A 27,447-nucleotide genomic window follows, 5' to 3' on the forward strand; every position below is an offset into this window, starting at 1 on the left:
ATCTCATTCCTATCTGAACTAAAGGCAGAACCTATGTGAAAGAATTACCAACGGCTGCAAGAAATGGTTTCATACTAAGAAGGGCTGGAAATCAGGAGCATTCCCCTCATGGCACCTGCTATAAATCCCCAAAATTTACGGTCAGTAAGAATTGCGTGCAGCTGTAATCACGCCGCATGCTGGGATGATAACCTTTCCAGAAACCAGGTGTTTTTGTGTCTGGGCTTAATCACCAAGCTAAGCCAAGCCCTGGGCCACATGGCTTTTTCATTCGGCAGGTGGCAGTCCCAGGTCCAACTTCAGCAACTAAGCAGTGTCTGCCTCTGGATTTGAAGTGGATGAGATGTTCTGGTAACAGGGTTCTAAGGACCAGAGGGTGACTCTCCATACAGAAATGGGTGTGAAGACATAGGGCTGGCCCACCTCTTGCCCCTGTAGCCTTGGGTGGGGCACCCAGATATCAGCTTCATTAGATTTCCTGATGGGGGGGAAGGAAACAGATAAATTTGTTCTCCATCTTTGAAAAGCTAGTGCCCAGAATGGCAGGCACAAAGGAGAGATGTCCTCTGCTCATTTCCCCTTGTTTCTCTTTATGGGGCAGGAAATAGAGGAGAAAGGAGAGAAACATTTCTGCTCTCTCTCTCTCCAAACCCTTGTTCCTGCCACTTTTTCTTTATAAGGTCCTTAGGATCAATAACAGCTTGTTTTGGAAATTCTTTCAGAATTTGCATTCCTCCACTTTGGTCACCTCTTGACACAGATATTTATTGACACTCTAGCTCTAGCAGGGACAGAGGAGTCTTCTGGGTGATGTTTATTATTTTAAGTGATATAAGGCAAGGATAATTTAGGACAGGTCAGAGGGTAAGTTTTTGTTTTACAAAGAGCCAGCAGGAGGAGTGAGGGGGTGTGAAGGTACTTCTGGGGGCTAAGAGCTAGTGATGATTACGGTTCCTGCCCTAAAGAGAGGGTTTGCCCTCATTCTCTTAAGCATGTGGGCAACAAACAGCATCTGCCAACATCGAGCCCTCAAAGCCTCCTTTTCTATATTTCCAGGACAGGAAATACATCCCTAATAAAGCAATATCTGAAGCCATACTGTGTTTTACATTCTACAAAGGGTTCTTGATTTCCTGCAACATAGGTATTGGTAGATGGGAAAATCAATCGGGATGGACATAAACCATTTCTCAGCATTACGCTTATCATTTCCTACCAATTACATGTCTCATATGAACGTGCCTAGGACTCTTCATTTGTGTTGTCTATGGTTTATTAAAAAGAAAAGCAAATGTTCAGGATTGGCCCACATCTCTTTAGTTCACATCACTTGTAGACTCAGAGACTTAGAATGTTGTTTTCCTGGCAAGATTAAGCCCCAACTTTAAGGTTCATATTGTTGAACAAGTCACAGGTTGAATAAAAATGGTTCATAAATAACAGTCTTTTAATGCATCAGAACCCAGGAACATTAGGACTTAAGCCAAATCATCTAAAATAACTGTTTAGCATAAAAGTGATCTGGTTCAAGTCAAGCATCAGGCAAGGCCTTCCCCTCCTCCTGTTCTCAAGCTGACCCTATCCGCTGGTTCCAATCAAACTCAGAATCCCTTGGCCTCGTTTCCCTCCTTGCAGCTTCCTTGCAGCTCCTGCAGCACTGTAGCTGTGACATGGACTTCCTGTGGATCTGGAAAGATGATACTCTTGAGTAGGAACACTTCATGCCTCCAACCCATGGTCACAACAAAGTATGTTTCCATGCCTGTGCTGAGGAAAGGAGGCAGAAGGAATTAGCATTGTTTGGCTTTACTAGACATTAATGGGACCTTTACTGGGAAGGCACAAACGTGCAAGGCAAAGGGGGAGCAATAGAAAGAAAAGTCACCAGGTCCTGAGCACCTGTAACATGTAAGCACCGTGCTGGGAGAATGAATTTACATTCACTTTAGACATTCACTTCACAGCAGTCTTGCCCTAGAATGAGGAATGGCAAAGACAGAGAATGCATCCACCTTTCAGGTCTCACCTGGAGACAAAACTATACAATTTCTGTGTCTAAACTCAAAGACATTTCAGCTCTACTGGGTCACAGATCACTGCCTGGAGGTGGCTGACAAGTTGCCAATGGCAGATTCTGCTAGAGTCTTGCAACATGTAGAGCAATCCTGAGGCTGATCATTTTCCCTGCCCCCAATACAGACACCTCTGCAACCCTAATTCGCTGAGCTATGTGGCTCATTCTCACACAGACATGAATATAAAGACTCAGTTTGGAAGTCAAGTGTAATTTAAAATGAAACCTCTTCTTTGTTCAGATTTCTGGAAGTACATTCATGGGGGCTCCAGTTCAACATCAACAGCATGTTTCTCAATAGACCATTCTTCCTCTACTCCCAAGTTCTCTTTTACCACCGTCCAGGCTGCCCTGGAACTTCTCATGTGCCAAAACCCCAAACTCCTTTTCTAGCATCTGTCGCTCTCTTTTCATCCACTTATTATTATACCTTACCTTCAACCCTTTATTAGGTAGATCAGCTTAGCCTCCCTGCTGCAAGCAAGAATCCTTTCTCTTTATAAGGGAGTTGGCAAAAATGATGGGGGCGAGGGGTGGGGAATGGATTAATGGGAACCTTATGTTTTTTAACGTAATGTTCTTTGTGATCTATTAACTTTAATTTTTAAAAAGTGTTAAAAAAAAGGGGGGGGGGAGTTGGGAAAGACTGAGCAGGCTAATAAGCGCAGGCAGGATTTTTTCTTTCAGAGCTAGAGTATATTAACATTAGGGGACTTATTCTGTATATTATTGCACTGATATTGTATATTAGTATCATACATAAATGATATACATTCATACATTAGGACTGTTTGTCCTCACCTCGATGTGGTCAGGCCTTCCATCGGCAAGGACCCTTTCTGGTACATGAGCTTGGGCTTGAAGGACTCTCTGGGCAGGTAAGAGTGATAGATAGGATAGTTTTCGGTGTATTCGGAGAGAAGACATGGTTTCTCTGTTTTATCATAAATCTTGGTAGGAATATGTGGACAGTGATGTCGCCTGTAAAAAGGGAAAAAACAAAAACAAGAAACACATGGAGTTAGGTTGGTTACCTCCTTGGGAGGAATAATACATCCAATCTGATAATGCAGCTCCTCTTCGAAATGTGACCCAGACCTGTAAAGTCATTTGGATGCCTGACATTGCAAACAGGAACTGAACCCTTTCCTTTCTCTCCCAAACTATGCAAAGAGGCCAGGATTAAAGATGATCTATTACTGCAATTGTTTAATCACCAACATTCCTTGGATCTTAAAATTACACACATGCATGGCTGATGTTCAGCTATTACACATTCTGTACTGCTTGTTTAAATACTGAAATACTTCCAGATCCTAAAGGTACATGACTGCACCACCCTTGCACCCCAGCCCCTGAGTGCCACCCCAGCTGCTCCAGGCTTTCCCCAGGCTTCTCAATAACCCAGCAATCTAGTCTTAATGCCTGAAGTATCAGGGGCCTCTGTGGCTCTCCTTTATAACTAATTGGTGCATAGGACAATACTGAACATCATCCTTGCACATAATCAGCATCACACAGAGCAGAACCACCTCAGTTCTGAGTACACTAAATATTGTTGATTTTGTGAAAACATTTTCACATTGAAAGACTCTTCATTTCATTCCTTCAGTTTTCACCTCAGCTGTTGCCTCCTTAGAAAGGTTTCCCCTGACCATCTTATACTTAAAACTTCTACTTCCATCATTATCTCTCTCTCCCTCTTTCTGTCCTGCCTTACACCCTGTTGTTCAGGGAGAGTACTGCCACCCCAGTGCTTGGAGAGGGTGGAGTCTTCGCCCCAGTGTTTGCGGGGAGCATGGTCACTGTACGAGCACTTGGAAGGGGTGGGACTGCCACTCCATCAGGCCCAGAGGTCAAAATGTCACTCCATTGAGGACTTTCAGAACTTAAAGTCTTACGGAGTTTGCCCTGCTGAGTTTCAGAATTATTTGGGACCCGTGGCCCTGTTTTTCCTTCCAATTCCCCACCCCCCTCAGAAGAGGAATGTTTATCCTCTGCCTGTGCCACCATTGTATCCTGAAAGCAGATAACTTTTTTCTAGGTTTCATAAATCTACAGACAGTTGGGGAATTGTGCCCCAGGAAAGAACACACCCATAAGTGATTCTGATGAGATTCTGTACTTTGTATTGTTACTGAAATGACTTAAGGCTTTTGAGATGTTGTGATGGAATTAATGTATTTTGCATGTGGAAAGAACATGCTTTTGGAGGATCCACAGGGTGGATTGTTGTGGGTTAGAGTTACATAACGAAGCCATTCCTGTGGTGTATGAACCCATTATAAAAAAGGACCTTTTGATGAGGTTGCTTCAGTTAGAGTGTGGCTCAACTGAACCCAAGAAGGGTCTTAATCCTATTACTGAAGGCTCTATAGGGAAGAAAGAGAAGAAAAAAAAGCCAGAGGGAGCAGCCAGAAGCTGGAAGTTAACAGAACCCAGAAGCCAGAAGGGGCTGCCATAGGCATTGCCATGTGATAGAAAAACCAGGGACCAAGGATCACCAGCAGGCAGCCCTGGAATAATGCTACTGTCTTCTGGGAGAAAGCATTACCTTGATGACACCATGATTTTGGACTTCAGCTAGTCTCAAAACCATGAGTCAATAAATGTCTGCTGTTTAAGCCAACCCATTATATGATATTTGCCTTAGAAGCCAAGAAATTAAAACAAGTACTTATCTCTTTCCTGAATTCTTTGACCAGCAGCCTTCACAAGACACAATCAGAGGCATTAAAAGATATGAGCGGAGTGGGTATAGCTCAGTGGGTGAGTACCTGCTTCACATGTATGAGGTCCTGGGTTCAATCCCCAGTACCTCAAAAAAAAAAAAAAAAAGACATGAAAAGTATAATTTAAGAAGTTTTCCATAATTCACCCCAATCCATAGCACCTGTAATAATGCTCCCTAGAGCTGCTCTTTCCTGCCACATCCACTTTTCCTAAAGGCTTCCCTTTCTTCAAGGTTAATCTTAATTGCCACCACTACGGCCAGTACTCCAACCCACCCCCCATGAAGCTACTGAGGCTCCCCCTACACAGTAACTGGCTATGACTGCTTCTCTCCTCCGAGTATGTCAGGTGCTGTCCCCCTACATCTTTTGTACTGCCTTGCACAGTCCTCTAGACATAAACTTTCAGGTTAGGGATTTTCATGGTTGCAAACAAAGCTGCTGAGAAGAACAAAAGTATGGCAATTCTTCCTGCCACTGCCGGGCAGCATGAAGAGTAAGTAGAGCGCATGGTATCACTGGGACTTTTCACACAAATGAACTTCCAATCGTCTTTTAGAACCTAACCTACTTGTAAGTAGATATCAATGACTTGTTTTGCCTCCATAGTGGTATTTAGAGTTCTTTGAGGCAGGGGACCTTTCCAGTTCTATCACCAGTGTCTTCTGGAATCCTCTGCTGAATCTAGCATGGAGGGCTCTCCTTCACTGGGAAAGGCAGAACGCATGGCAGAAAGAGACTTTAGAAGCAGGAAGAGCTGGTTTCCAATGCTGCCTCTGTCTCTTGCTCCTTGTGTACTGGCAGGAAAGATACTTAATTTTTCTGAACTTCAATTCCTATAACATATGGGTATATCTTCTACTACTTAGTAGAATTATATGGATTAAATCAGGTACTGGAGATAAATTGCTGAGCCCTGTCCAAGACAAGCACTCTAATTCATAGGCTACTTTTACTGAGCAATTACTATGCACCAGGCATGGGCTAAGAATTTCACATATTATCCCATTTAATCCTCACAGCAATGCAGTGAGGGAGGCACTTTTGTCACCCCATTTTACAAATACCCTGTGGCTTAGTAGAGGTTATCTTGCTCAAGGTCACACTGAAGCCAGGACAAGAGCCCAGGTCTGCCTGACTCCGAAGACTGTGTTCTTAAATGATTGCCATATATCGTGTGGCTTGATGGGATGCCAGCCATACCAAACACCTAATTCCTCTATCTCCTGACTGCTCTGATATACATAAGGGCAGTTCTTTGACCTGTCCCTTTCAAGACCATTTAGCTACAACTCAGAGACTTCCAAAGTAAGACTCTCCCCACTTACCCGCTGACCAGAAAACAGTTCTATTGAGACCAACAAATAGATACAATTGCAACTGCTCTTTAAAACTCCAATCTCTCCTCAGAATTCTCCTTACTATCTAAACAAGAGCGTGTCATTAAATAAAGCAACAACAATAACCAGGAAAACAATACAGAGTTCTGGCTCTCCAAGCCCCAGCCCCCCACTTCATACTACAGATGTGGACCCCAAGACCAAGAAAGCCAGGGTGCTGCCCAGGGTCCCACAGCTAGTCAGCCGCCGCTTTCATCCCAGGTCCCAGCTCACCTCCCACACCACTGACTTGCCTTCCTGATCCAATTTACAATCCAAAGTTCATACTTTTAAAGGATTTGCAGCCCAATTTTCCTCTTCCGCAGTAGTTAAGAGCGTGTGACCTGCCACAGCTGCTGTGAAAGGGACAAATTTGCTTAGTGCCAAAAATGCATTCTGAGTTTAGGAGAGGGGAAAAGTGCCAAGGATCGACAGACCTCAAGTCATAAAAATCATCATTCCATGCTGATAGTTTACAAAGAATCCAGCGAGCCTGGAATATCAAATACTCTGAGTGCCAGAGGCAGAACATTCCCAGAAGAGGAGGTACGTCTCCTGAATGGTTTTCTCCTTTAATGGCCCCACAAAGCCAACCCTACTACTGGCCTCTGGGGAAGAGTAACCAATGATTTTCCTGAAGCACATGTTTGTTTAACCGCGAAGGTTTATACACGTTTACTAAAATTTGTTCTCTTGCATTTATATCACCAAGGTAAGTAGATAAGTGAGAATGATTTTATGAACTGTGAAATAACTTCTGGAGATATGTAGATATACTTCACACCAATCCTGAGACACCTCACACTTCCTACTTATCCTCCTCAACACATATCTTTAAAGAGTCAGAACAGGGTGAGAAAAATTGAATAACTACAGCCTCTATTCTGCCCGTGGTGCTAGTGCACTGAGGGTCTTATAAACTAGAATCCTTTCTTGATGCCTGTTCCTTCCAGGGGACCAGATCCTGAGTAAGAGAAAGCAGAGCTAAACCATCATATGTGTCAGAGAACAAGTGACTTAAAGACCCTCTGGTGCAAGAATGACAAAGAGACTTGAACTAGTCTATCAACTAAAATCAACTAGTAATGGCTGCCTGGGGCAGGGGGAACACATTGAAAGGATTCTGAGGCCACATCTAAGTACAGTGAGAAAGACTACCTTGATTGATTGGCCATGTCTGTGGAGGGTAAGGAGGTAGGGGAACAGGGGTGGACAGGGGAGGTGGCAGTGTGCTCGCCCCTAACAATCACAGAGCCAATGACAAATGACAATCTCTCCAATGAGGAGAGAGTTTCAAAGAGCAGTTGCAATTATATCCATATACCATATTTCTTAGTATGTGTGGTTATAAAGCAAGCCACCTAACCATAAGTGAAATAGGTTCTTTCATCTTACTTTGACAAGTGTACTTTTAAAATAACCTGGACAGCCAGGTTCAAATTGAGAATTCTTGAACTCCTGGGAGTTCCATGCCATTACATGACAACATGGAGAAAGCCAGCCAGGCACCCTCCTGTACTTCATCCTGCACTGAAAGGGGCCTCTCTTGCATGTCTGGGAACATCCAAGCACATATTCCAGACTTATCCACACTCCCACAAACAGCTGTCTCTTGGCCATCCCTTGGCCTAGGGTTACACACAGCAGAGGCCTAAACTGCTCTCAGGAAGACAGGTATTGGAAAGAGGCCCACAGAGACCCTGCAAGTAGACCTGAGGCCATGTGGGCAGGAAATTAAGGGGTCCCAAGTATTTGGAATGAGCTCTAGAAAGGGGGTCATGTGGGCTCCAGGTGGGCATGTCCCTCTGGCCCCAACTCATCCCACGGGGAAGGATGTGGCCAGAGGACCAGAGCAGAATCTCTAAAATGTAGGGCCTAATGCAGGACCCCTCACTCCTGGGCCTAAAAGGGTATACTCATTTGCGACCTTGAATCAAGACTTCAGAGACATTAAGATCAGAGCTAAGCAGTAGCAGAGCTAAAACCAGGACCCATGTCTCACATTCCTATGCTTTCTCCACTATTCTATGTTGTTTTCTCCAACCAAGAAGACAGTGAACTAGAAATAAACTATTTTTCTAATAACTCAACATGATCTCAACCTTTTTTGTCTGCCCTGCCTTGCATAAGAGACATAGCATTCCAGTAGCAGAATCTTGCCACAGAAAACTCTGGGAGAACATCACATTTGAGAACTTCCCCCAGATAATTCTAGCAGTCTGTCCACAAATAAAATATCACTGCCATGGACAAATTAACAACATGGACAGATAACTCACACAAAGGGAGATGCAGATGGTTTTCAATGTTCAACACTGCTGTAGATTAAAATAATAAACTGCCATTTTAAACTTACTTAATTAGCATAGGTGAAAAAAATGACAAAAGAGAACAGTGCTACAAGAATATAGACAGGTACGCTCAGATATTGCTGGTGTCCCAGTGTGTTAATCACTTTGAAGGGTAATTTGCTAGTAAAGGTCATAAATCAATACATCAAGCAAGGTGATCAGAGCAGAAAATACTGGCATTTTGCAAATGTGGAATCGTCTAAATTGTGTGCTCTTATAATTTACTTAGATATGTGCAGAAAATTGCATCTTTTGGTAAGTTCAGTAAACTGACTGCTATAACCATATCTTATGTTGCTGTGAGATATATAGCGATACAGTTGAATATAATTACTCCTTTGGGATTAGAGTGGATTTACTGATATTCTACTATAAAACTATTGTGACTAGTAATAGAAGAAATTGTAGCATTGAATTGGAGAAAGTGGCCACAGTAGTTGCTGAGGGCAGGGAGAAGGAAGAAGAGATGTGATATGGGGGCATTCTGAGGACTTCAAATTGTCCTAAATGATATTGCAGGGTCAGATGCTGGACTTTATATATCCTGCCAAAACCCACTGAATGTACTGGGGGAAGAGTATGAACTAAAGGGTAAACTATTATCCATGTGGTGTAGCAGTGCTCCAAAATGTGTTCACTGAGTGGGATGAGTGTGCCAAAATGATGGGGAAGGTTGTTGGTGTGGGAGGAGTGGGGTGGGGAGGTGGGGGGTATACAGGAACCTCTTAGGTTTTTTAAATGTAACATTTTTTGAGATGTATATGTCTTCAAAAAAATACAATTTACAAAAATGATGGGGGCGGTAGGGTGGGGAATGTGTTATATGGGAACCTCATGGTTTTTAATGTAACATTCTTTGTGATCCATTAACTAATAAAATTAAAAATTAAAAAAATTACTGCTTTGTATTTTATCTCCTAATTTAGTCATTGAACAATTCTTGTCAACCAAAATGTCAGTGACTAGTTTTCTTTGGGAAAAGAAGGAGGTGAGTAAATTAAATTCGACATTCTGGGAAAGAGGGAAGTCAACTTGAAGACAGAAGGGAAGAGGAAAAATAAAGGTGAATTGTCTAGGGAGAAACAAGTTATTATGTCTTTTCCTAATACATGCAAAGATTTTCAAAACAGAATGCAAATACTCCATTCACAGGGCCCACAAAATGCATGGTGGTAAGATTTCAGTATGACCCATCTGGCTCTGACTGGTCAGAAAGATGAGCAACCAGCAAGGACTCCACTAAGGAGGTAAGGACTGAGCTGGGGTGATGGTCAGCACCTTCCAAATCTGTCCTTCACTTGAGAGACCATCTGTCATCTTAAGGCAGGGTTGTGCAATGGGGTCCATTGATCCCTTGCAAGAGCATGGATTGTCTACTTGGGCTCCATGAACACCCAACATTGTTTGCAACACTGTTAGGCTAATGTGTCAACTTGGTCAAGTAATTATTGTTTGCTCAAGCAAGCACTGGGCTAATTGTAATATAAGGACATTTATGGACTTCAGTCATCAATGAACTTACTGCATAGATAGCCGATTACATCTGCATCAATCATAGGGATTGCTGTCAGGAATGAGTGACACTTTACCCAATCAGTTTAATGCCTTAAAAGGGGAAGTGTTTTCACCATTCAGAGAGAAGTTCCAGCTTGTCTTTGGACAGCCAATGTCTCCCAGAAACTCAAGGATCTTGACTGGACTTTCATCAGAGCCCCAGGTTTGCAGCCTGCCTGTAGAACCTGGACTTGTGCATTCCTACGGTCACATGAGTCACCCTTAGAAAACCACATACTATTGATATCTCCTGTTGATTCTGTTTCCCTAGAGAACCTTGACTAATACAGCTTGGTACCAGGAGTGATTCCTGACAAACAAAGTCTTAAACATGGGATGTCTGAGGTGGTTCTGGGAGTTTTGCAATTGGCTCTCTACTCTAATTGGACTCAAGGGTACTAATGACTCCCTTTTCAATAATGAAGAGGTTGCTAACAGTCCACGGCATGAGTTGGCAATAGAAATAGGCAAAATATCACTGGATTCCCCTATGTCCATTCTTATAAGAAGGAAGGATCTGGGTGAGAGTGTTTTCAACACCTTAACAGAGCTTTATGGAGTCAAAAGGTATAATGATGTTGGCTCACTTCTATACACCCTGGATAGGGTTACAAAAGAAAGTATGAGCTAAAGGTTTCAAATGTGAAACTTAAACACCGCATGAATGATGTGAAAGTTTCTATGCGTGCACTGAAAGAAAACCTCGTCTCCTGTAGCCATAGGCTTGAGACACCAAACTCAGACTTTCATTGTACCAGTAGCAGAGTTATGAAGGAAACTAAAATCTCAATCCCACAGGGTTTCTGCAGTTAAAGTGAAGGCATTGATTGGAAAGGAGTGGAACACAGAGGATTGGGATGGAGACATATGGAATGATAATAATACTGGTGGGGACATTGGAACCCTAAATTCTGCTGAGACTTTCCCAGATAAACCTGTGATGGCCTGCCCCATATAGACCACACCTTGTCAACCTTGTATCACCCAGCCTCCCTCCAGCTGCCCCAGGGAGAATGGATCTCCTTCCTGCCCTGAGGTAGGTACTAGCCAAATTGAAGCCCGCACTGCCCAGCCTCCAGCCTGCCCCAGGGAGTCCTGACTTCCTCCCAGCCCTGAGGCACATACCAGCCAAACCCCAGCATATACTTCCCAGTCTCCAGTCTGCCCTGAGGAACTGACTTCCAACCCCTGCCTGAAGAAACTAATCCTGTCTCACCAGAAGAAAATGCAAAGGAATGCCCTGAGGTCAGTAGCTTGCAAGGCATTTCCAATCCTTCTCCTTTCCCTCCCCCACCACCCCTCTTGTCTTCAAGACCTATTACTAGACTAAAATCACAACAACCCATCTAAGGTGAAATAACAAAGTGTGACCTATGAGGAAGTATGTTATACTCTAAAAGAACTGCATCCATTTTCCAATTTATATACATAGCAATCAGGGGAATATGTGTGGGAACGGATACTAAGGGTATGGAATAACGGTGGAAGGAATATAAAGATGGAGCAGGCTGAATGTATTGATACGGACCCACTAAGCAGAAATTCTGGATTCAACATTTTAGCTCAAGGGGTTAGAAAGGACTCTTAACAGTTTGTTTGGGTGGCTGACTGAAACAGGGACCAAAAGATGGCCTAGCATGTCTGCGGTTGAAATATGTGATTTGCCCTTGTATACAGTAGAAGAGGGAATTCAAAGGCTTAGAGAGATTGGAATGCTAGAATGGATTTACCATTTGAGACCTGCCCACCCACTCCAGGAATGTCCAGAGGACACACCTTTAACCAGAACCGTGAGGAATTAATATATAAGACTAACTCCGTCTTGCCTGAAGAGCTCTGTAGTTGCGCTTCTCTGTAGTCAAGATATTACAGTAGGGAGGGCTATAACAGAATTAGAATCCTTAAACATTATGGGGATGATCGAATCTCAGTCGGGTAAAAGTCAAGTATTGACAATTGCAAGACAAGGTGGGCATGGCTACCTCAATGAAAGGCAGAATCAGAGCAGCACTCAAAATAGTTTGAATCGCATAGAGTTATGGTCTTGGTTAATACATCATGGGGTACCTAGAAGTGAAATAGATGGGCAGTCTACTAAATTTCTTCTGGATCTGTATAAACAGAAGAGTTCTAGATCAAGTAAACAAAACCCTAACTCAAATTACAGACTCAGAGAATCACAGCGCCTTAATCAATTCCCAGACTTGAGGCAATTTACAGACCCAGAGGTCCTTGAATGAGATGGCCAGATCCCTTTGGGGGAGGATCCTGTTAAATTGCCAAAAATTTACAGTTAATCTTCCTTTTTACCAGAGTAACTGTGTATTGGGGAAAAGAAAATGATCAGACATTTCAGGGATTATTAGATACTGGCTCAGAAGTGATATTAATTCCAGGAGACCCAAAACATCACTGTCGTTCACCAGTCAAAGTAAGGGCTTATGGAGATCAGGTGATTAATGGAGTCTTAGCTCAGATCCATCTCACAGTGGGTCCAGTGAGTCCCCAAACCCATTCTGTGGTTATTTCCCTAGTTCCAGAATGCATAATTGGAATAGACATACTCAGTAACTGGCAGAATCCCACATTGTATCCCTGACTTGTGGAGCAAGGGCTATTATTGTTGGAAAGGCCAAGTAGAAGCCACTAGAACTGCCCCTACCTAGCAAAATAGTAAATCAAAACCAATACCAGGGAAGCAGACTTGGCCCAGTGGTTAGGGCATCCGTCTACCACATGGAGGTCTGTGGTTCAAACCCTGGGTCTCCTTGACCCGCGTGGAGCTGGCCCACCAGCAGTGCTGATGCGCACAAGGAGTGCTGTGCCACACAGGGGTGTCCCTGCATAGGGGATCCCCACGTGCAAGGAGTGTGCCCCGTAAGGAGAGCCGCCCAGCACGAAAGAAAGTTCAGCCTGCCCAGGAATGGCACCGCACACACAGAGAGCTGTCACAACAAGATGACACAACAAAAAGAAACACAGACTCCCGTGCCGCTGACAACAACAGAAGCGGACAAAGAAGAACACACAGCAAATAGACACAGAGAACAGACAAGTGTGTTGGGGGGGGGGAGAGAGAAATTAAATAAATAAATAAATCTTTAAAAAAAAAAAAAAAAAGCAATACCAGATTCCCGGAGGGATTGCAGACATTAGTGCCACCATCAAGCATCCGAAGGATGCAGGGGTGGTGATTCCCACCACATCCCCATTCAACTGTCCTATTTGAACTGTATAGAAAACAAATGGACCTTGGAGGATATCAGTAGATTATCACAAACTTAACCAGGTGGTGACTCCAATTGCAACTGCTGTCCCAGATGTGGCTATCATTGCTCAAGCAAATCAACACATCCCCTGGTACCTCGTATACACCTGTTGATCCAGCAAATACTTTTATTTCAATTGCCATTAGTAAGAACCACCAGAAAGTTTGCTTTCAGCTGGCAAGGCCAGCAATACACCTTCATTGTTCTGCCTCAGAGGCATATCAACTCTCCAGGCTTATGTCATAATATTGTCCACAAGGACCTTGATTGTCTCTCCTTCCCACAAGGTATCACACTGGTCCATTCTATTGATAATATCATGTTGATAGGACCTAGGGAGCAAGAAGTAGCAAAGACTCTAGACTTATTGACAAGGCATTTGTGTGAGCGAGGACAGAGATAAATCCAACAAAATACAGGGCCCTTCTACCTCAGGGAACTTTCTAGGTGTCCAGTGGTATGGGGCATGTCGAGATATCCCTTCTAAAGTGAAGGATAAGCTGTTGCATCTCGCCCATTCTATGACCAAAAAAGAGGCACAACTTAGTTGGTCTCTTCAGATTTTAGAGACAACATATTCGGTATTTGGGTGTGTTACTCCAACCCATTTAGCAAGTGACCAGAAAAGCTGCTAGTTTTGATTGGGAACCAGAACAAGAGGAGGCTCTGTGTCAGGTCCTGGTTACTGTGCAAGCTGTACTGCCACTAGAGCCATATGATCCAGCAGATCCAATGGTGCTGGAAGTTTCTGTGGCAAATTGAAATGCTGTCTGGAGCCTTTGGCATGCCCCTATAGGAGAATCACAATGCAAACCCTTAGGATTTTGGAGCAAAGCCCCTGTCATCCTCTGCAAATAACTACTCTCCTTTTGAGAAACAGCTTTTGGCCTGCTACTGGGCCTTAGTTGAGACTGAACACCTAACCATGGGCCATCAAGTTACCATGAGATTTAAGTTGCCTATCATGAGCTGGGTATTGTCTGACCTACCAAACCATAAAGTTGGGCATACACAGCAGCACTCTATAATAAAGTGGATGTGGTATATACAAGATAGGGCTCAAGCAGGTCCTGAATGCATGAGAAAGTTACATGAAGAAGTAGCCCAAATGCCCATGGTCACCATCTCTGCCATGTTACCTTCTCTTTCCCAGCCTACTGCTTTGGCCTCTTGGGGAGTCCCTAACAGTCAATTGACTTAGGATGAGAAAACTTGGGTCTGGTTTACAGATGGTTCTGCATGATATGCAGGTGCCACCCAAAAGTAGACAATTGCAGGTACTGCAGCCCTTTTCTGGGACATCCCTGAAGGATAGTGCTAAAGGCAAGTCCTCCCAGTGGGCAGAACTTCCAACAGTGCACCTGATTGTTCACTTGCTTGGAAGAAGAAATGGCCAGAGGTGAATTTGTACACTCATTCATGAGCTGTTGCCAATGGTTTGGCTGGATGGTCAGGGACTTGGAAGGAACATGATTGGAAAATTGGTGACAAAGACGTCTAGGGAAGAGGTATGTGGATAGACTTTTCTGAGTGGGCAAAAAACTTGAAAATATTTGTCCCATGTGAATGCTCACCAGAGGGTGACTTCAGCAGAGGTAGATTTTAATAATCAAGTGGATAAGATAACCCACTCTATGGCTAATGCTCAGTCTCTTTCCCTAGCCACTCCTGTCATTGCCCAATGAGTTCATGAATAAAGTGGCCATGCAGGTAGGGATGGAGGTTATGCATGGACTCAGCAACATGGACTTCCCCTCACCAAGGCTGACTTAGCTACAGCAACTGTTGAGTGCCCAATCTGCCAGCAGGAGAGACCTACACTCAGCCCCAAAAATGGCACCATTCCTTGAGGTGACCAGCTTACCTCATGGGAAGTTGACTACATTGGACCACTTCCACCATGGGAGGGCAGCAATTTGTTTTAACTGGAATAGACACATACTCCAGATATGGGTTTGCATTTCCTGCACACATGCTTCTTCCAAAACTACCATTCATGGACTTACTGAACATCTTATCTACCACCATGGCATTCCATACAGCATTGCTTCTGATCAAGGAACCCATTTCACAGCAAATGATGTGTGGGAATGGGCATTTGCCAATGGAATTCACTGGTCTTACCATGTTCCCCATCACCCTGAAGCGCTGGATTAGTAGAACAGTGGAATGGCCTTTTGAAGACTCAATTACAGTGCCAAGTAGGAAGCAATTCCTTGCAGGACTGGGGCAGTGCTGTCCAGGAGGCTGTGTATGCTTTAAATCAGCATCCACTCTATGGTGCTGTTTCTCCCATAACCAGGATCCATGGGTCCAGGAATCAAGGGGTGGAAATGGGAGTGGCACCACTCACTATTACTCCTAGTACTACACCAGGAAAATTTTTGCTTCCTGCCCCTGCAACCTTAAGTTCTGCTGGTCTACAGGTTTTAGTCCCAAAAGGAGGAGTGTTGCCACCAGGGAACACAACAATGATTCCATTGAGCTGGAAGTTAAGACTATCACCTGGCCACTTTGGGCTCCTCTTACCTCTGAATCAATAGACAAAGAAGGGAATTATCATACTGGCTGGGGTGATTGATCCTATCAAGGGAAAATAGGACTGTATCTACATAATGAGGGTAAAGAAGAGTTTACCTAGAATAAGGAGATCCTCTAGGATATCTCCTAGTACTGCCATGCCCTGTGATTAAAGCCAATGGAAAACCGCAACAACCCAATCCAAGCAGGACTAACAATGGCCCAGAATCTTCAGGAATGAAAGTTTGGTTCACCTCACCAGACAAAAACCATGGCCAGCTAAAGTGCTTGCTGAGAGTAATGAGATCATGGAATGGATAGTGGAAGGTAGTGATAAATATGAACTTCGACCACATGACCAATTACAGAAACAAGGACAGTAATAGTCATGAATCTTTCTTCCTTGTTTCATTATGAGTATGACTGTGTATGTACACAAAATGAATTTGTTTTCTTCCCCAACCTTTTCTCCTATCATATGAAAAGTTTTATTAGTTTCATATTATAATATTTAAGGATGTCAAGTTTAAGGGTAAATATTACCCAAGGACCTGCACCCTATTCTGTAGGGAATTAATGTCTTTCTGGTTGTACACAGGAAACTTGAATATTGTTAGGCAGAAATATATATGTATGCATTCTGTTACTGTTTTTACTTAGAGACTAAGTATGGATTAAGGTAATGTGTATGTTGTGATGGTTAGGCTAATATGTCAACTTGGCCAGGTAATTGTGCCCAGTTGTTTGGTCAAGCAAGCACTGGGCTAATTGTAATACAAGGACATCTATGGACTTTAGTCACCAGTAAATTTACTGCATAGATAGTTGATTGCATCTGCAACAGTCAGGGAGACTGCTATCAGCAATAAGGGACACTTTATCTAATCAGTTGAATGCCTTAGAAGGGGAAGTGATTTCAGCATTCAGAGAGAATTTCCCAGCTTGTCTTTGGACAGCCACCATCTCCCAGAGACTCATCAAGGACTGTCATTGTACTTTCATTGGCGCCCCAGGTTTGCAGCCTGCCTGCAGAACCTGGACTTGTGCATCCCCACTGTCATGTGAGAAATATAAAATCACATACTATTGACAGATTATCTCCTGTTGATTCTGTTTCTCTAGAGAACCCTGACTAACATGGGGTGGGGGGGAGGTATTTTTCTAGGCAGCTAGAGTGGGGCTGAGATCCTTGAATGCAACTGATGAATCAAGATTGTGGTCTACCGTAAATGGGGAGATAGTGGGGAATGTGAGGGCAGCAACAAAATCAGAGTTGCACCTATGGAGCCTCAATCTAGTGTGGATGGAAATTTGGGTGAGAAGGAGGGTGACACACAGTGGCATGAAGGAGCTAGCTCATACCAGATCAGAAGGTGATTATTAAATGTGGGGAATTTTGTGTGCTGATTGACATCACATTGGTAGCTTGAAATTGGCCATGACAGAGGAGAATTTATACCATGGACATTGGCAAATCATTACAAGTCAGGACTGTTTGTTAAATGTTTACCAGCATACCACTAGGGCCCAGAAAAATCACTCATTTACTGGAAAACTTCCCACAAAAAAAGGTATAGAATTAGTCAAGACTCTAAGGTTTCATTTGAGGTGGATAGAAGGAGTCATTCCCCAAGAAATAAAATACAAGTATGGAGAAAGGGCTGTAAATCATGAGTTGAGTTTTAGAAAGAATGGGCTTGCGTACACTATGACCCCATCCACTACATAGTCTATTCTCAACCCAGGGGTCAGAGTAATCTGATTAAAAAATGGCAGTTAGAACATATCTCTTCTCTACTCAAAACCCTCTTACTATCTGAGAGTAAAAGCAGCTACTATGACCTACAAAGGCCCTATGTTATCTGGTCCCTTTACCAATCTGATACCATCTTCTACTACATTAACCCTCATTTACTCAGCACAGCCACACTTACCTCCTTGATGCTCCCCCAAACACCAGGCATGTTCTGCCTCAGGGCCTTTGCATATGCTATTCTAACCCTTTAATCAAAAATCTTTTCTCAGTAAAGCCTTCCCTGACCATCCAATCAAAAATCTCAACAGCAATCCCAATATTCTATATACCTCTTACCTTGCTTTGTATTAGCTCTTTAACACTTACCACTACTTAATTTATCATGTACATTTTTTATACTTGTTTATTGCCTGCCTCCCAACATACTATAGTGTAGGAAACACAAGGGTTGGGAATTTTGTTTTATTCTCTGCTGTATCTCTAGCACCTAGATAGTTTCTGGAACATAGTAGCTACTATGTAGCTACTTAATAAATACATGAAGGAATGAAAGAATAAATGAATGAATGAAAATAATGAAGGAAAAAGGAAGAGAGGTGAAGAGAATCCCATTGGAGATGTCCTCAGACTGTTGAAAATAATGACTCGGAGCTTAGGAGTCATGGGTTTGGAAGACATCTGGAATGACAATGAAGCCATAAAAATATGAATGAGGTTGCCAAGAAGAAAAGAGAAAGGAATAAAAACAAAAATAAAACCTTGGAGAACATGACATTTGGAAGAAGGAGAAAGAAGTTTCGGAGGGGGGGGCGGGGAACTAACAAAAAGAGGAAGAAAATTCAGTGTCATCAAATAAAGTGTTTGTCCATTAAGTGTCACAGAGAAATCAAATGGCACAAGGACTGAAAAAGCCATCTTTGGTGACTAGAAAGCAGCTTTAGTAGAGTGGCCATGGTAGAACCGAAGAGTTCATGGTGTCAATGAAGTGGAGGGATGACAACCAAAGGTAGACTAGGAGCCCAAGAAATTATCCAGGAAGAACATAATGCGTGACTACCCAGGGCGCAGTGGGTAAAGCCATGAATCAGATCATCTGTGTTGGGAGGGGAACAGATTAGTAGGTAGGGGTCCTTGATGAGCAAAAATAATTGATGGAGTAAGAGCCTGGACTGCAAAGGAGATGTGATTACACGGGAGAGGTGGATGAGCCTAAAGAGGCTGTTGAGAGGAGAGAATCTAAGGAGCACACCTCTGATGACCTGGACTCCAGGCCATGAGGGCCTCTGCAAGGCCAAAGCTGAAGAGGTAGGAATGGAAGCGAGTAGAGAGGTTCACGAGAGTGCACAGGGTACTGTGGGGACTATGTTAAAGGGCTGATTAGAAAAGAATGGCAGACATGCCTCCAGGAGCAGCGGTGCCAAGAGGTCCAGTTAGACCCACTGGGTCCAATGTCAGGTCTTACTGTGGCAATGCGTGGCAGCTCTGGGAGAAAGACGTTGGTTCTGCAGCAACGAGAAGTTGAGGGGTCATGGATGAATCTCGATAACATTATGCTCAGTGGAAAAAAAAAATTCATGAAGAGTACATACTTTATGAGTCCATTTATATGAAATTCTAGAACAGGGAAAACTAATCTTTAGCCAAAAAAAATCAGATCAGCAGTCACCACTGAGTGTGATGAAGGGATAGACTGGAAAGGGGCATGTGGGAACTTTCTGGGGTGCTAGGAATGCTCCATATTTGGACAGAGATGTGCAACCTGCAGATACATGAATCTCAAAATTCAGCAAATGCACCTAGAGATTTGTGCATTTCATTGTTTGTAAATATTACCTCAAAAGAAAAAAACTACACGAATATTGAACTGTATCTGATGATATACTCGCTAAACTATTTGAGGCAGAAGTTGACAGATCTCTCTCTGCAACCTACTTTGAAATGCATAAAAAATAAGATGGACTGATGGATAGATAATGGGATGAACAGCTGGAGAGATGTGTAATACAGCAAGCACTGTTAAATGTTCATGACAGAATTGAGGTAGCAGGTATATGGCCATGCATATTAAAATTCTTTCAACACAGTTGCATGTTCAAAACTCTTCATAACAAAATGTTGGGCGGAAGAGAGAAGAGAAAAAAAGGATTTTAAAAATCCCCAGTTTTTAGATGTGATCCTGGCACTGTGGTTGTGCAAATCTTTAGGGAAGCGTAATGAAGTATCTGGGGTGATGTGACATGACGGCTAGGATTGATGGATGAAACAAATAAGGCAAAATCCTGTAATTGTTGATGCCGGGAGATGAATACATGGGGAGTTATCGCTCTTTTTGCTCTGGGTTGTTTTTTGTTTTGTTTTGTTTTTGCAGATTTAAATTTTTTTATAATTAAAGAAATATGAAAACAAAACCTCAGGAGGAAGGGCCTATGCAAAACCAGCATGTATCTGCTTAAGCAAGAGCTTTCCTCAGGGCCCAATACGGCTTTAGTCCAACCACCTGGGACAGAACAGGATCTTGATTTAAGCTGATGATAAGTACAGAGCTGACAACTAAAGGAAGCTTCCCTTCTCACACTCTGAAGTCTGTGTCAGCTGCACTGGGCTTGTTCCCACATGGCTGTTTAGTGTCCTCCAGCCAAAAAGCAGCTAGTAGCATTTTTCCCTGCTGTTTCACTCTCCTTAAGATATCTAGTACCTTGTGAATTTCAGATGAAACCTGTCAGCTGTGCTAAACAAAGCTGTCCAAGGGGCTCTACCAGGCATTGCTAAAAACAGCCAATGCTTCTTTAATCCCTATTTTAAAAGGACTGTCACTGAGCCACCCCCACCCCACCACCCCCACCCAGAGTGGGCTGCTCTCACAGCACCCTGGAATTACTCCTATCCCAGCATTTATCCCATGATATTAAAAATTGCTTGTTTGTCTATTGCTCAGACTGGACTGCAAGTTCTTTGAGGGGAAAGAGGGAGGAGGAAACTGTCTTGCTCACTATTATATTAACCAGTCAAGCACGATGCCTGGAATGACTAAATGCTTTAGAAATACCTAGGGGTTGGGGGATGAACAGTTTGTAAAACACATACAGTTTACAGAGCTTTCCCATATTATCTGACCACCTTCTTGCAACCTTCAGAGCTAAGCAGGGCAGGAACTATTACCACCACTGCCACTACCACCACTGCCGCCACCACCGCCGCCCCAATCTTCCAGAGGAGGAAGTGAAGCCACAGGGAAGCACAGAAGAATCAGTGGTAAACCTGGGGTTGAGGCCAGTTTTGCTGACTCTTAAAGGGGTGCTCTTTCTGGTTTTGCTGACTCTTAAAGGGGTGCTCTTTTCATCATATCGAATTCCCTTCTGAGAAACTGTCAAGTTGATCACTCAGAATAAGAACAGTCCTCTAGCCACAAGGACAGCGAAGAAAGTCAGAGATTGTGTGGCCTCTGACCTTCCAAGGTTAAGAGTGAACAGGACTCAGTGAGCATAGATCTTACTCAGAAAGCAGTAAAGCAAGGAGAGAAAACAGTTGGATAAAGACCACCATCCATAAAACCCAGATGTTTGGCTTGATGTCACAATATGTCAAATGTCTCAAATAATTAATTAAGGTAAAAAGATAACAGCTATGCTATACACCATGCTCATTTCCACCAGCCAGCTGACATTAACAGCTCAACATGTATTAATTTGTTTCATAACTTCTCCATACATGCGCCTTTCCTTGTTTCACTTCAGCAACAATGGAAGTGCTATGTTTTCACAGCCCTTTTTTAGGGATGTTCGGGAACTGGCTAAGATTACCCTGAGCCATCACCTTTAAGGTCAGATTATCCCCAAGGAGTAGTTCATAAAAGACGACTCCTACTCTCCCAGCTACTGGTTTAGGGAAAAAATTGCAAGTTTTGGCTAAGTCTACAAATAGAAACACTGGCCATGGGCCATGGAGATAGCTGCCACCTTCCTACCCAAACCCATCCACCTGCACATCCAGAACAGCCCTAGATTTTTGCTCTGAGTTTACTCAGGTGAGCTATGACAACTTGAGTGAGGCCAAAGAGCCAAAGAGCAGAGCTCTAGGCGCAGCTGTGCTCCATCTCCCCCAGAAAAGCCACCTGATTCCCCACATCCTGTCTCTGGAGCACAATTAGACTCTTTATGTTCTACACAGAGTTGCTGAAAGGCCTGGGGGCAGTCAAGTACCTCGTGAATTACTGTTCTCAAGCATCTTACCAGGCATTTCACAGTGTTTATGGATGTCCTGTCCCTGGGGGCTGCGGTGTTTCAGCTGCCATGTCAGATTTTCAATGTCATAGTCTCCCTATGTCAAAATGCCCAGCGGCCAGCCATTCCCCTCTCTAAACGTGACCCTATCTCAGGCTGGAATGACAGAGAGGAAATGGCTCCCTTCTGCTTCTCCCACGCTGTCTGATACACCCTGGCCCTCCTTCCCAAAGCCACCCCTTTTCCCACCTGACCAGCTACAGAAACGAGCACCTGTGCCTGGCACAACCTTTCCAAAGGCAAGTGGCAGAGCAACATCTGCAGGCAGAAAGATCTGAATATCTGAATCTAGTAGCCAGAGTTCAGCCAATGCCTAATTCAAATTGAGGATTTTCCCCACCCCACCCCATAAGCTACTGATTGCACCATCATAAACTGAATATTCCCCATGCCCCAGTGCTTCTTCCTTCAGTTCTTGAAACCTTCAGAATTCCACTTGATACCAAAACTTCAACAACTGTTGTATCCTTCATCAAAAAAAAGATTTGCCAGTGACAATCTTTTTTTTTTTTTTTTTTGTCTCTTGCCTCTGGGGAGATTTTCAAACTTTGAGCCAAATTTCCAATAAAATCATTTAAGTGGGGAAAAAATTCATTTAAACAATGAGGAATGCTTTTAGAAAAATAGCCTTACTTCACTAAATTTATTCCTTCGAGGCCTGTAAATATTTTAAACAAGCATTTGATTCTTACAGACTGAAGTCACTGTTATAAGACACCATCCCTCCCCCTCCAAAAAAGCAGGGGGCTGGACTCTAACTTTAATTATTACCACAGCTGAACAGCTGGGATGAAATTACTTCACTGTGCTGTGTTTTCACAATTCAGTGTCAAAGTGGTCTCTGATTTCATTAATGATTTTTCTCTATTTCTCTTCAGATGTTTAGCCTAAAGGGGAATTTTTAAGTTACCCCTTTTCCAACTATACTTTTTCACTTGCTATTTTCTTCTCTCTAGAAATTAAAGCTTACTGATAATATGAATCCCACTCATTTGATAAAATATGGCATTATAAAATGACAAAGGAAACCCCTGTCTTGTCTCCTAAAGATACCCTGTTTTACATTGATAACCCAATAACCAATAACAAAGCACGCAGGTTTTGCCTTTTTTAATTGATAAATACACAAAGATTTTTGGCATAAAGAACCAAGTGTTCCAGCAAGTGTACTCCTTTTTTCTTTTTTTTTTTTTTTTTTTTTTGGTTTATACATTTCAGCTAAAATCAGAACTCATTAAACCACTTGGGTTTCTGAAAGAATGCAGAAGATTTCAAGAGGATTTCTTACTGGACCTCTCAAACATTGGCAAAGTCCTAGGGAATAGGGAGGTGTTAAAAGAGAAGGGGCAGATAAACACATTAATTCTGTCCTCGATTTCTGGTGGATGATAGCCTTTCTTTCCAAAAAAAAATAAGATACACAAAAGTAAAATTCTCTGCTCCCTGCAATCTTGGCAAAGAAACCTTCAACTTTTTTTCATCTCAGATTACTGAAGAAACACGTTTCTATTAGACTGGCTGAAAACTGCTCTCCAGTGCCAATGAATGACATGGCAGAATCATTTAGAGTTCTTGCCTTTTGTTCGTAAATACATAGAATTTGTACAAAAATAGATTGTTTTATACCCTAGAATATAACAATATGAGTATTTAACCTTTATTGAACACTATGTTCTAGGCACAGCTCTTCACTCTATCTGTATTATCTCAATATCTTCACAACAATCCAGTCTTAGACCAGGAGGCCAGCCTACAAAATACTCAAATCCTGAGCGGTGAGTGGAACGGGTGGAGCTCAGTGGTTGAGCGAGCGCTTCACATGTACGAGCACACACTTAACATGTACAAGGTCCTGGGTGCAATCCCCCGTACTTCCTAAAATAAATAAAAATAAAATTATATGTACATATATACATGCACACACACACATATATATACACATACACACATACATATATATATATATAAACAAAAACAAAAAGCCCTGGGGCGTGAGTCCTGGCAGAAAGAGAGCCTAGAGTTGGAAGAGATAGAGAACCAGCTCAGACGCAAGAAGCGCAGAAGGGCATTCACGAGGGTGCAGACCCTGCAGTCTGAGCCTCCCTGAAGCCTAAAATGCCTGCCAAGAGTAGGTCTCTGCCAGCTTCTACCAAACTCCCTATCTTTCCTCTTACCCACCACTCCCCTTGTTCTTCCCCTCCCTACTCCAATTTTTTTCTCCTCTTCGTGTCCACTGGTACATTAAGCTTTTAGTCCTGCAGGATCTCAAGGGCAGTGCCCATTTCCAATCCAGAAGTCTCTCAGGGAGGCACAGTCCTCTGAAAGAAGATTGTCATCAGCCCCAGGTATTCAGGAATTCCATGCTCTACAACTCGGCAAAGGCAAAAGGGAAAAACAACTCCCCACAACCCTTTAGCTGACTGGAATCAGGTTATAAGGCCACCCCCAGCTACAAAAGGTCTGGCTCCTTTGGTCACCCCAGTGGGAAGCAGGCAAGGAAGACGGGGCTGGGGGAGCTGACTGAGTGGCCACCCAACAGAATTGTTCTCAGAATTATTCTAACATTGTGAAGTGTTTCTATGCATTGCCACTGTCATGTAGCATGGTAAGGGTTGTGAAAATTCCACTGGGATAATAATAAGTAACCAAAAAGTCAATATTATGCATGTTTATTTTTAGCTGCACACTATTAGAAAGGAGTCGTCAATTCTTAAACAGTTTGCAAAACAGTGAACATCCACACAGTGTTGAACAAGGACAGCATTTCAAAAGACACATAGGTGGACAGGACCTATTTACTCTGGAGCATTGCCTTATAGTCATTCTAGCATACACACACACTGTGATCTCAAACAAAAACATCTGAAGCTCAGACTGCGCCTGGCACCTGTTGCCATCACCACAGCTCCTAGGGCAATGCCCTCAGTGCCTGGGACTATGCTGGCTACGAAGGCAAACTGGCTGTCTTACCTATCAACCAACTCTACCTCAGAATCTCACTCAGCTCATCTGGCTGCTAGAATGGGTGAACCCATATCTGGCCCCTTTCTCTGTGGCCTTCCAAAGCTGCTTATAAAGGTGAAGAGAGACACAAATCTTCCCAGATGGAGAAGACGCTATTCTAGCCACATGCTCTAATAATGCCAATGTAGCATCCACAAATTAAACAAAACAAAATAAGATTAGCTTGTTTTCTCACTCACCCATTTATTCATTCATTCTTTTTTTTTAAATTTTTTTTATAATTTTTTTTTTAATTTCTTTCCCCTTCCCCGCCCCCCACCCCCATTGTCTGCTCTCGGTGTCCATTTGATGCATGTTCTTCTTTGTCCGCTCCTGTTGTTGTCAGTGGCACGGGAATCTGTGTTTCTTTTTGTTGCATCATCTTGGGTGTCAGCTCTCCGTGTGTGTGGCACCATTCCTGGGCAGGCTGCACTTTCTTTCACGCTGGTCAGCTCTCTTTACGGGGCTCGCTCCTCACACGTGGGGCTCCCCTACGCAGGGACACCCCTGCGTGGCATGGCACTCCTTGCACGCATCAGCACTGCACATGGGCCAGCTGCACACGGGTCAAGGAGGCCCGGGGTTTGAACCGCGGACCTCCCATGTGGTAGACAGATGCCCTAACCACTGGGCCAAAGTCCGCTTCCCTATTCATTCATTCTTAAGCATTCACAAAGCAGCTATTACGTCAGGTAACATGTTGGGTATTACAGTTAGAAAGAAAAATAAAGCACATATTCCTGCATTAAATGTCTACGACCTATCATTTCCCCCATCTTCCCTCAACATTGGTGCTCAGCATCCAAAAACTTGCGGCAGCAAAACTGGGAATGCCTGATGAAGACGCTGGTCAAGGAAGCAGGGAATAAGGGAGTGGAGATAGAGAGATGGCAGGCAGACAGGCAGTCAGAATAGTTAGGAAAATTGGTTACATTGAACAAATAAGTAACTATATTGAGGACAAAAGGAGTCAGGTTTCACACTCTGAGAAGGGAATTCTAAACATGCAAAGAGAAAGGCTAGGAATATCTCCGAGGTATTAGATTGAAACTGGAAGTATTTGTATGAACTTATGGATTTTTACTCCAGTTACACAGATAGAGAAATAGTTTCATTTCTAAGAATATGTGTACCAATTTATAGATATCCACCTATACATGTATACACATACTCACACACACATGCACACACACACATTTCCTAACTTAGGAAACTGAGTGGACCTAAATCAAGAAGGACAGTGAGTAATCAGATCTTGGTTTCTAAATATATTTTCCACTAAAAGAAACTGGGACTGTTTGAAGAAATAGTTGATTTCAGGATGCAGCAGGAAAATATGAGATGAGTCTGGAACATTTTGTGCAAAAAGGTAATATTTAATGAATGTCAAAAGGGCACAGGAGCCAACTAGAAGGAGCTCAAATTAGGAACAATATGAGAATCAAAATAATGATAGTAACAAGTTAGAACCTGTTGAACAAAATAGAACCTATGAAATGAATTTAAAAAGTAATCAACGGGAAGCAGATGTGGCTCAAGCAATTGGGCTCCCATCTACCATATGGAGGGTCTCGGGTTCGATTCCCGGAGCCTCCTGGTGAAAAGCTATCTGGCCCACGTGGCACAGAGAGCTGAAACAAAAAGATGATGCAACAAAAAGAGACAAAGAGGAGAGATAGCAAGAGACACAACAAACTATGGAGCTGAGGCAGCTCAGACAATTGAGAGCCTCTCTCCCATGTCGAAATGTCCTGGAATCGGTTCCCGGTGCCTCCTAAAGAGAAGACAAAAAGACAAGGAGAGAAGACAAGCACACATAGAAGACCATGCAGTGAATGGACACAGAGAGCAGGCAGTGGGGGTGGGGGGCAGAGAATGAATAATTCTCTTTTTTTAAAAAAAGTAACCAACAGAGGAGAAGGTGGAGGTGGGTGAATGGGTGAAAGTTTGATGAGAAACAGGACATTGGCATAATATTGGAATATCTCCACATAGTAATCAAATACAAAGGGAAAAATGAAGACCTCACAGCACAGAAGCCTGTTCAGACCCCACCTTGACCAGACAATCAAGGTTAACATTACCTGTGGTGAGATGCATCAGCATCAATGTGTCTCTTTATGTGATGCATTGAGAAGAGCTCAGCATCCTCTCTCTGGGTTCCTGCCAATGGTGCATGACCAGAGCATGATCATGAGGAAACCTAAGACCCAGGTAGAGGGTCATCCTACAGAATGAAAGGCCTCTCAAGGGCAGTTCTAGGTTAAAGGACACTAATGAGACATGATAACCAAATGCAACACATTTTCCTAGATAGGCTCCTGGACCAGAAAGGAAAAAGACACTGTTAGGACACATGGTGAAATGTGAAAGGGGTCTTTGGACTGGATGGTAGGTGGTGCTGTATCACTCGTTTTGTTTTGCTTTGTTTTGTTTATACTCTTTTTTATTAAAGTTAATAGATCACAAAGAACATTACATTAAAAAACATAAAAAACATGAGGTTCCCATACACACCACTCCCCAACC

The 27,447-nt window shown here is 43.1% G+C and overlaps 1 protein-coding gene across 1 annotated transcript in view; it reads right to left on the bottom strand.

Annotated features, from left to right (window-relative positions):
* The window catches only part of SAXO1 (stabilizer of axonemal microtubules 1), a 152,353-nt gene that overhangs the window by 41,636 nt on the left and 83,270 nt on the right, over window positions 1-27,447 (bottom strand). The window contains exon 2 of the mRNA XM_012527885.2: window positions 2,876-3,055. Coding sequence (XP_012383339.2) covers window positions 2,876-3,055 — 180 coding nt within the window. The remainder of the gene's footprint in view (window positions 1-2,875; window positions 3,056-27,447) is intronic.

This window comes from Dasypus novemcinctus, chromosome 8 (genome assembly GCF_030445035.2).
Source record: "Dasypus novemcinctus isolate mDasNov1 chromosome 8, mDasNov1.1.hap2, whole genome shotgun sequence".
Taxonomy (NCBI): Eukaryota; Metazoa; Chordata; class Mammalia; order Cingulata; family Dasypodidae; genus Dasypus; species Dasypus novemcinctus.